General features: G+C 43.0%; 2 protein-coding genes across 2 annotated transcripts in view; one reads left to right on the forward strand and one right to left on the reverse strand.

Annotated features, from left to right (window-relative positions):
* The window catches only part of LOC104877229 (acyl-coenzyme A thioesterase 1-like), a 4648-nt gene extending 498 nt beyond the window's left edge, over positions 1–4150 (forward strand). The window contains exons 2-4 of the mRNA XM_033766727.1: positions 3–73; positions 1468–1670; positions 3398–4150. Coding sequence (XP_033622618.1) covers positions 3–73; positions 1468–1670; positions 3398–3982 — 859 coding nt within the window. The 3' untranslated portion in view covers positions 3983–4150. The remainder of the gene's footprint in view (positions 1–2; positions 74–1467; positions 1671–3397) is intronic.
* The window catches only part of Heatr4 (HEAT repeat containing 4), a 78552-nt gene that overhangs the window by 46045 nt on the left and 21668 nt on the right, over positions 1–10839 (reverse strand). The gene's annotated exons all lie outside the window — the stretch shown is intronic.

Raw genomic sequence — 10839 nt, forward strand, 5'->3', positions numbered from 1 at the left:
TTCCTGGCCCCCGGGGTGCGGCGCGTGCCCGTGCGGGAGGGCCGGGTGCGGGCCACGCTCTTCCTGCCGCCAGGTGAGAGCCCACCTAAGTGTCCTAAGTGTCCTTGCTTTTTACAAGAAGGAGGAATTAGCCCCCTACGTCCCCCAGGTCAGGGTCCTGGACTTAGGAATGGGATGGAAGGCAGCTCAGGGAGGTGGCCCTGCTGCTCCCAGACTGACAGGTCCTTTGAGTCCTCTACTCAGTTAAAAGACCTTTCAGGGAAAGGGAAAAAAACAACATAATGTAATGATAACATTTTTAAAAACTCTATATAGGTAGTTTCAGTTTTTCAGTGTTGTTTCAAGTTTCTCAGTTTTGCGGCTATTCTGTTCATGCCCACGGTATGGTAAGGTTTATGAGTTGAGAGTTCCCATAGGAGGAATTTATCTGCTTGCAAGTGGAAATCTGAGATTATTGGGCATTCTTATCTTCACAAAAGGGCTATTTCCAGGCGATCTGAGGCTAGGGCAGGAGGACCACAAGTTCGAGTCCAACTTGGGCAACTTAGTGAGATCCTGTCTCAAAATAAAATATAAAAATTGAGGGATGTAGCTTGCCTGCCACATGCAGGGTGCTAGGTTCAATCCCCAGCACCGCCCACCTCCCCCAAAGAAAAGAAAGAAACAGAAAAACGAAAGGCTTCCCAGCCTAATTAGTAATGAAGGAAATGCAAAATAAAACTTCAGAGTACCGTAAGAGTGGCAAAAATGTGGAAGGCTAACATTACTATTACTGACAAATACCTCTGGAAAAAAAGAAACTTACCCATGCAGCTAGAGAGAGTCCAAAAAAAATGTTCATCTACTGTGAAACAATTTTCCTGTAATCAGTCCTGCCTCAGCCTCCCAAGTAGCTGCAAGTACAGGTCCTCATCACTACACCTGGGTCCTGTCAACTGTTTTCTACAGTCTGTGCCATGTTACTTATTACCAGTATTGTATGCTGGTTCTAGGAGCTGTGCATCCTCACTGGCAGTTGGCATTGCCAGTTGTAGGGACAGGAGGGAGAGCAGTATTTTTGTTCATTTCTAAACTGTTTTGTGTGTGTGTGAGAGAGAGAGAGAGAGAGAGAGAGAGAGAGAGAGAGTGTGTGTGTGTGTGTGTGTGTGTGATGCTAGGGCTCAAACCCAGGGGATCACATGTGTTCCCCAAGTGCGCTACCACTGAGCTGTCTCTGGCCCATAAAGTATTTTTTATGTCAAAAGTAATACATGCTCCTTGTGAAAATCTGTGGGCTTTGAGGCTCTGGGTGGAGAGGGGAATGTGGACTCAGCCTAGGCCTCTCTGGTTGTTTGAAGACCAGAGGTCTTTCAGCATTTTGGTTTGTCAGTAGATAAGTCGGTCATTCTCAAGCAGGCAAGTGGCTTTCGATGCCACCGCAGAGAGTTTTGGGAATGATTTAGTTTTGTGTTTTCTTTTGTATCTAAGAACCTCGACCTTGCCCTGGGATTGTGGACCTTTTTGGAGTTGGAGGAGGTCTTCTGGAGTATCGAGCTAGTCTTCTGGCTGGAAAGGGCTTTGCTGTGATGGCTTTGGCTTATTATGATTATGACGACCTCCCCAAAGGCCTGGAGGCCACCCGCCTGGAGTACTTTGAAGAAGCAGTGAACTACCTGCTCAGTCACCCCGAGGTTGGACCTTGTCTAAGTTTTACGGGCTGCCCATCACATCTCCTCATGCACGTTCTTGGTTTCACAGAAGTTAGCCCATTGATGGCTGCCTTTCACTGTCCCCTCACCCACTGCCTCTTAGTTCTCCTAGGTATTTCTATGTGTTCTATATTACTAATATGTTTCCTGTGAGTAAAGATGTTGTTAGTTGTTATTCTGGAATTCTGAATTCCAGTATGACACAGCGTTTCACAGTGATCCCAAACACAGTACAGAACCTAGGATTGACAAAGAAGTAAATGAAAAGAAGATGCCCTATAAGTCTTTGTGTCCTACAACCTTCTCTCCCTTGAGCTCTTCAAAAGCACTGGGTTAACTAGCAGCACCTGGGCACCAGCAATGTCTTCAGGTTCCTTTTGTTTTGTTGTTGTCTTGAGGTTTCTCTACATAGCATTTCAGAGGTTAAAGAGATAATCATTTATTTCATACTTCAGACACAGCTTGATATGGATGGAAGCACTGGAGCCCTTAGAAACTGTGATAAGATACAATGGAACCAGTGTAGATGTCGACAGAAAAGTTAAATTGGGGATTTGATTTTGACCATCCACTTACCCATCAATCCTGCCACACGCCACTGGCATTTTGCTGTTCCCTCCTTCAAAAGACCACCTCATACCTTCTAGGTCCTTCTTCCTCTAGTCTTATCTCCATATTCCTCTTTATGATCTCCATATTTCAGTGGAAAAATTACAGCTCTCCAGAGGAACCCCTTATTTTTTCACTGCCATAACTACCTACCTCCCTGTGAACTTGAGCTCTGACATCCCTCCTGTTCCTCTCAAAGGTGATGACACCTGTCCTTGAATTTGGAATGCCTAGGTAGCACTAGGAAATGGAAGACAAGGAAGACAGTGACTATTTTCTTTTTTCTTTTTGCACTGGGGATCAAACTCAGGACCCTGCGCTTATAAGGCAGGTGGTGGTACCACTGAGCTAAATCCCTGGCCCAGTAATTATTTTCTAAAACCTCTGGTTCTTCCATCCAGATGGGGAATGAAAGTGAGCTCAGTCAGCACCAATGATTATTTTCCCATGGCAGTGTCCATTTGCAGCAGTGCAGACTGGAGGAAATGAGTAGGACAATTTAAACTGGGCTAGCTACCCTTTTCCCGGCCAGTAAGGCCAAAGAAAGAGAGGTATGAAAGGAGCTGAGTGGTTTCCATGGTTTTCAGAGAGTGATCATACTGATGAAACAAAATCCAAGCTGCAGGAGGTAAGAAGTATGAACACCAAAGATACTGATAGAGAATTAAGTAGTGGTAGTGAAGGTCTCAGAGAGGCAAAACTCTTAGAAATATTAAACCTGAGGATGAAAGGTTGGGATGAGGGTGGGTTGCTTGACGCTGAGATTTTGGAGATGATGTACTCATGGGTGATGACTGGTTTAGGTTAGAACAGGGAGAGTGGCTGGCTCAGGTAAGAAAGAGAAGAAGACTACAGGAGGTATGAAAAGTAAGGAACTCCACATCATAAGTCTTCCTTGGGTTGTGATATCATGAAGAATGGTAATGGAGAAATTGGGGAAGGGAAGGAAAGAATCAGTATACTTCTCTTGGCTGTAAACTAGAGAACAGATGAAGCCAAGATCTGGGCTCATGTCCACCTGAATTGCGAGGTGGGCAGTACTTACTGTATAGCCTCTTTATGGACTTATTATCCTTGCTCTTTTTCCATTCTTGTCTCAGGTAAAGGGTCCAGGAATTGGGCTGCTTGGAACTTCCAAAGGGGGTGAACTGTGCCTTGCCATAGCCTCTTTTCTGAAGGGCATCACAGCTGCCGTCATCATCAACGGGTCCATAGCTGCTGTCGGGGGAACCATGTACTATAAGGGTGAATCTGTGCCTCCTGTGACTGCTGTGAGGGATCGAATCAAGATGACCAAAGATGGCATCATGGACATTGTGGATGCCCTGAACAGCCCTTTGGAAGGACCTGACCAGAAGAGCTTCATTCCTGTGGAAAGGTCTGACACCACCTTCCTGTTCCTTGTAGGTCTGGATGACCACAACTGGAAGAGTGAGTTCTATGCTAATGAGGCCTCCAAGCGCTTACAGGCCCATGGGAAGAAAAAGCCCCAGATCATCTGTTACCCAGAAGCTGGGCACTATATCGAGGTCCCTTATTTCCCCTTGTGCAAGGCTGCTCTGCATAGCTTGGTGGGCGCTCCTGTCGTCTTTGGAGGGGAGCCCAGGGCTCATGCCATGGCCCAGGTGGATGTGTGGGAGCAACTTCAGGCTTTCTTCCACAAACATTTGGGTGGCAACAGTTAAGAGGTATGCTCCTGAAAAAATAAAGCATCTGAATGCTTGGTGGATAAGTCTCAAAAATATTCTAAGAACATCAGTTCATTTCATAGTAACCTATGAACATAATAACATGATTACAGTTTTTTAAAGATTTGTTCATTTATCTTGAAATATTATTATTATTAGAAATAGCGTCTAAACAATAAAACAATGATGTCAGGAATGAAAAGGAAGCCATAAGTATAAACATTTTTGTTAAATTGAAAATTGAGCTAGGCATGGTGGCACATGCTTGTAATATCAGCACTCAGGAGGCTGAGGCAGGGGGATCGCTGTGAGTTCCAGAGCAGTCTGAACTACACAGTGAGAAAAACAAAAACAAAACAAAACAAAATTGAGCTTTTTCAGACAAAGCTAGTGTCTCCTTCAATTGTGGGCTAATGTCACCACTATTATGCACCTTCCCCGAAGGGACCTTTAGAATGATTTTTCTATGTATTTTTCAGATGTTGTGCTTTAACTGGTATATATATAGAAATAAAAAATTATGTTGCAGGGCCAGGATTTAGCTCAGGGTTGCTGCCACTTGCCTCATGAGTGCAAGGTCCAGAGTTCACAAGTACCTCCCCGCAAATGTGTTGCACAAGTGTCACTTTAATGAGAATATTGGTTTTACAAAACAATAAATGGTGGAAAAGAGCACCTTTTACCTGAGACAAATCCTAGGCCACAGCAACACACAGGGATGAAAGAAGTTTTAATTTAGGTAGGAAAAGAGCAGTTGGGGAAGAAAACAGTACTAGAACCTCTGTGTTATGCTACTCATTAATCCTCTCAACCACTCTGCGAGGCAAGTAAAAGGACATGTACAAGCAAAAGCTCTTTTCCACATGCCTACATCCTGAGACCACAGTAACCTTCCAGAGTTAGTGATCACCATTAGGAATGCGGTGTTGGCCGAGCATGGTGGCGCACGCCTGTTATCCCAGCACTCGGGAGGCTAAAGCAGGAAGATCGCTGTGAGTTTGAGACCAGCCTGGGCTGCATAGTGAGTTCCAGGTCAGTCTCAACTACATAGTGAGACACTGTCTCAAAAAAAACAAACAAAAAAAATAAACCCCCCCCCAAAAAAAAGAATGCAGCGTTGGGCTCACCCCAGAAAGAATGGGTGCTATCAAGAAATTAACCAATAACAAATGCTGGTGGGGTTGTGGAGAGAAAGGAACCCTTCTCCATTGTTGGTGGAAGTGCACACTAGTGTAATCACTGTGGAAATCAATATGGAGATTCCTTAAACAACTAGGATTAGAGGTTCCATTTGCCCCAGCTATTCCCCTGCTAGGTATCTTCCCAAAAGAATTAAAAGAATCATACCACAGCAGTGTATGCACATCCATGTTTATAGCAGTACAGTTTGTAATAGCTAAAGCTTGGAAACAGCCCAATTACCCACCACCTGGAGACTGGATAAAGAAGATGTGGGTTTAAAAAAAAAAAAATGGAGTACTGTTCAGCCATAAAGAATGAGAAATTAGAGACATTTATAGCTAAATGGATGCACATTGATGCCATACTCTTAAGTGAAATAAATAGGACATACATGTAGATACTGAATAGTTTCTCTGGTGTGAGAAACTAAAAGTGTAAATACAGATTAAACTGGGGCCAGGGATTTGGCTCAGTGTTTCTGTCATCTACCTTGCAAGCACAAGGATCTGAGTTTGATCCCCAGTACCTAAATAAATAAATAAATAAAGATAAAACTGTGTAACTGATAATGTGAAATAGGAAGAAAAGGTCTAAAGGGGTACAGGAAGTGGGAGGGGTAGGGGAAAGGAAAGAAGGGAAGGGAATAAATATGAGAAAAGGAAAAAATGGAAATAAAGTCTTCGTAAATAGGGGTGGTGGTGTTGAAGATAGAGTAGTGGAATGGGGAAAAAATGAGAAGCAAGATACATCATGTAAAGGTACAAGTTCCCAGTGATGAATGTAACTAGCCTCAAAGCACTAGAATTACAGGTGTATACCACTTTACTTTTTTTTTTTTTTTTTTTTTTTTTGGTACTGGGGATCAAACTGGGGATCTTGCGCTTGCAAGGCAGGTGGCAGAACCACTGAGCTAAATCTCCAGCCCTATAATCTCTAGATATATGTACTTCTTCATAATACAGTTTCTCATCTTTATCAACAGACACAAATATATGTTGCTGTTGGAGCTAACATTTGATTTTGAAGAATAGTTGTAGAGTCATAATCCCTCAGCTGAAGTGTCTCCTTGCTATTAGAAACACCACAACCTTATCCTTGCTATTGGAGACATCACAATTGAGACCTCAATTGTGGCCGTTGGCATAAGGAAATCTATTTCCATATACCAGCTGAAGGGTCAATTAGCAGTTCACACTCAGGCCTTGGAGTGACTCCTAATTTTAATCAATAGCCAAAATCATAAGCCAAATCAATAATATCTAAAGCCTGCTCAGTGCAGTTTCAAGTTGGTCCCTTACAGACAACATTATCCACTGAGATAGCTAAAGCTTTCTAATATTTGTAGAAAAGAGTTTGAGGACTTTTTTATTTGCACTGATGTGATCTTATGAAGGCCTTGGGTTACAGTTTAGGAAGGTAGCCCAGGCGACCCTTAACAGCTACTTGAATGTCTTCAAAGCCCACCCGAGGAGACAGAATACCCCCTTGATTTCAAATAGCTTTTTGCAAATTTTCAGTTTTCCAAGCTGCCAAATTGTTTTTTTTTTTTTTAGTTTTAAAAATAATTTTTATTTTTTTAAAAGTTAATATACGTATTACAGGAAACAAAAACATAAGAAGCAAAGAACAAAGTCATTCGCAGTGATAAACAGCTTAGCTGGATGTGTTCTAGGTCCTGCGTGTACATATATAATGTGTGCCATTTTGTGACTCAGTTTGTACAGTGTGTGTCATGCTTTTCTACATATCACGAATATTCATCAGCTCAAAATCCCAGAGCTACAAGAGTATTTTTGATAACTAAGAACACATTACACCAACTCAATCTGTTAAGAAAAAAATTGTAATCCTGCCTTTCTTGGGAACAACAATTTCACTGAAGATGGAAATGGTAACAGGCCTCTAGATAGAAGCATTGGCAAAGTGACAGTTACAATACTGCATTTCCTTAATGCTCGGTTTAAAATGAGACATAAAGCAACACAGTAAACCAAGAAGCTGCCAAATTGTTAAGCCAAATACTCAAGAACACCATAAACCTGACAGGATAATTATAAAGAAAACCACATTTAATGAATTAGAGTAAAACTAATAGTAGTCATTTTTGTTTGTTTGTTTGTTTTTGAGACAGGGTCGCACTATGTAGTTGAGACTGACCTGGGTCTCACTATGTAGCCCAGGCTGGTCTCGAACTCACAGCAATCCTCCTGCCTCAGCCTCCCAAGTGCTGGGATTACAGGCGTGCGCCACCACACCCAGCAGTCATTTTTTTTTTTAAAGTAGCTTTGTAACATAGCTATATTTTTTTCACATTCCCAACAAGTGTTAGGAGATCTATGTCCCCTCCTTTCACATTCACTTAGACAATCAGCAGAGCAGAAGTGATGTTGTGGGGCTTGAAGCTAGGTCATAAAAGCCCATGAAGTTTCTGCAGGGTTTGCTGGGAAGACTTACTTGCTTTTACCTTTTGCCTTCCTGAGCCACTTAAGTGTGCATATTCATTACTATAAGGCCCTGGTGCTGCCAGGAATCCCAAAACATGGGTTAGGTCTACTGTAGGCCATCTTGTGACACTCCTATGGGAGGCGAGACCATGGCCCAGTCCAGGTGTCAGATGAGAGTGAGAAACCTCCAGAGGAGTCTAGCCACAGACATTTGCATCTTCCCAGCAAAAGCTTCAAATACTCTGAGCAAAGAACTGTCCCTACCAAGTCCTGTTTAAAGTGTTGATAATTAGTGTTCTCGTTTTAGGTGACTTCTGTTTTGCTTCCATTGTCTATTGATGTGTAACAAAACACCCCAAAGCACGGTGGAAATAATATCCATTTATTTTCCCCAGAACTCTGCAAGTTGGATAGGACTCAGTAGGAATGGATCACCTCTGTTCTGATGGCTTTGGCTGGGGCAGTTTGATGGCTGGAGGGTCTACTTTTGTGGCAAGGGTGCTTATGTTGGCTTTAACTGGAACTCAGAAAGGTTTACTGGGGGGTTCTCAATTTCTCTCCTCATGGGCCTTTTCACTGGCTATGTGGGCTGCGTCCCAAGAGCGAGTGTTCCAAGACAGCAAGGCACAATTGCCTGGCCTTCCTTGGATCTAGTCCTAGGAACTACACGGTACCACTCTTGCCATACTGTATCGGTCAAGGCAGTCACAGTGGTCACTAAAGTTCCAGGACAGTAGAGAACCCACTTCTTGAAAGGAAAGAACAAGTGTTCTTGAAGAGCATGTGAACTGGGAAATACTGTAGCCCTCTTTGGAAAATACAATCCACCTTCTGGCCACACATACCTCCCACATGGAAAACACACTCATCCCTCATCTAAGATCTCCAGATTGCCATTCATCACAGCACCATGCCAAGGCTCCACCAGGCCCAAGAGCTCTTCATCTACATCTCGTTCAGGTACAGATGAGGCTCCTTGGAAGAGTCCAATGGGTACAGCTCCTTGTACATCTGAACTCCTATGAAACAAGTTATAATTCCTGTTGAGATTGCTGTTCAGAAACATGGAAAATGGGAGGCACACAACCATCACTGGTCCTTATCAAGTCTGCTATCCACCCAACAGCTGTGACCAATTTCTGTATTAATGCTTAGTCTACTCTGTATGAGTTGTTCTCTGTACCTCTTGGTTCCACCCCAAATTGACTAAATTAGCAACAACGACAACACAGCCTGTTCAAACTCTGGGATTTTTCTCTATTGTTTAATATTTAAGATCAGCTAGGCACACTCTTAAAGTCTTTAGAGGACCTTCTCTCAGATCAAATATTCCATGAAGCATTGCTGTGAATCTTTCTGACATCTTTAAGAAGGATCTTATTGACCTACTCTGAAGTTTACTTCCTTCCCTTTCCTCCCTCCTTTTCTTTTCTTTCTTTCTTTCCTTTCTTTTTCCTCTCTCTCTCTCTCCTCTGTCTCATCTCTTTCTCCTGGGGGCCAAACCCATGTGCACTTTACCACTAGGCACTCAAGAACAGTTGGTTATAGTTTGACATTGTACCCACAGTGTAACTTTGGTGTATAAACTACCGCTGGCAAAAGGCGTTGGTGGCAACCACTTTTGGGACCCCTCTTCTCTCTCAGGAGCTATTTCTCAATAAATCTTGCCTACTCTTAACCCTCCACTGTTTCTTGGAATTCATTCTTCAATTTCAGAGAACATGAACTCTTCACATCTAACAACTAGCAGATTGGGAATTACATTTCTCCTATATCAAGATGATCTAACTGAGGACCATATTCAAGATGTAAAAGACCACTGCAGGAGCAGTGCTGTGTAGTCTAAATCTATTACTGACTTGTGGTCTAGTGGCTAGGCAAAAATCAGGTTGCACCACTGTAGTAACTGCATTTTTGTTTTTTGTGGCAATACCGTGGAGTGGGATCTAGGGCCTCACACATATTAGGCAAGCATTCTACCACTGAGCTACACTCCTAGCCCTTTTTGCTTTGATACAGAGTCTCACTAAGTTGTCCAGGCTGGCTTCAAATTTGTGATCCTCCTGCCAGAGTCTCCCAAAATCCTACACTATAAATAAAGAGCACACTGGACACCAGGCCACCATTAGCTCATCAGGCTATGGTCCCACCTGGTTCCAGCTATAAAGCTTAATCCTGGTATGTATCTTTCTTTCTTGTTATTCTTCAACTTTTCTTTATCCCCCACTGCTTTCCCTGGCTTCGGACTGTACACTGGCAGGCCGCGGCACCCAACACTCAAAATTAAAGGGGGGAAATGTTTATTTAGCTCACAGTCTGTAATTGCCTGGCTCTAAGGCAGGGTGGCATGGCAGAGGGGCATCACAGAGGAGAAACAGTTCATGGTAAGCAGAAGTTAGAAAGTAAGCAAGGGACAAGTCTCTTTCTGTTCCCCTATATCGCATCCAGGATACCAAAATTATAGTGGCTTGGACTGATTCAGTAATCACTTTCCCTTAATCCTAACACTCTTAATCCTAGCATTGCACCATGAATCAGTTACACACTATAGATTCAGCCACCTCTGAAAAAGCCCCACCTATGACCATGAAGCTTTGGGAGGACATCTAGACACAAGCTATAACATCAGGATTTAACAAAAAGAGGCACTTACATTAGCTTGAGGTCAGTTCTCCAGTTATACAATCTACTTTTCACTAAAATCCAAAGAAACAGGCATTCCTTTTCTGTCAAAGATTTGCTTCCTAATTTCCCAAATAGTTAAAGGCAGAACTATTGCAGGGAATGGAGAGCGTTACTAGTAAACAGAAAGTTGGCAAATAATATATTTTTGTAAGCCAGTGTCTTATTCTGTTTATACAACAATTGCTTGGTGAAACTATTCAGTCATGCTTACAGGGGGCAGAATAAAATTATAGAAATCACCAACGTGGCACCTGAAAGAATTTCCATCAGTCCTGCAGGTTCAGTGGTCTTTGGACCTCTGCCTCCACATTCAACACGTGACTTGCCGATTTAGCCATTATCTTAGCAGATTTCTTCCTTTCACTTGTAGCACTGCTGTGTTTGCACAAAGAAGCCTCAAAAAGCAACTTGGAGAGTGTCCCAACACCCAGCCAAAGGGAGTAGTGCGTCTGGTCCCTCCTATTCGACTACTCCGGCTAGTCCGAGCCATTTGTCTTCTTCAGAGGCCGAATCGAGACTCCAGCAACCCTGATTCTGGAGCCC

This window comes from Fukomys damarensis, unplaced genomic scaffold (assembly GCF_012274545.1).
Source record: "Fukomys damarensis isolate Sample0158 unplaced genomic scaffold, DMR_v1.0_HiC HiC_scaffold_21, whole genome shotgun sequence".
Taxonomy (NCBI): Eukaryota; Metazoa; Chordata; class Mammalia; order Rodentia; family Bathyergidae; genus Fukomys; species Fukomys damarensis.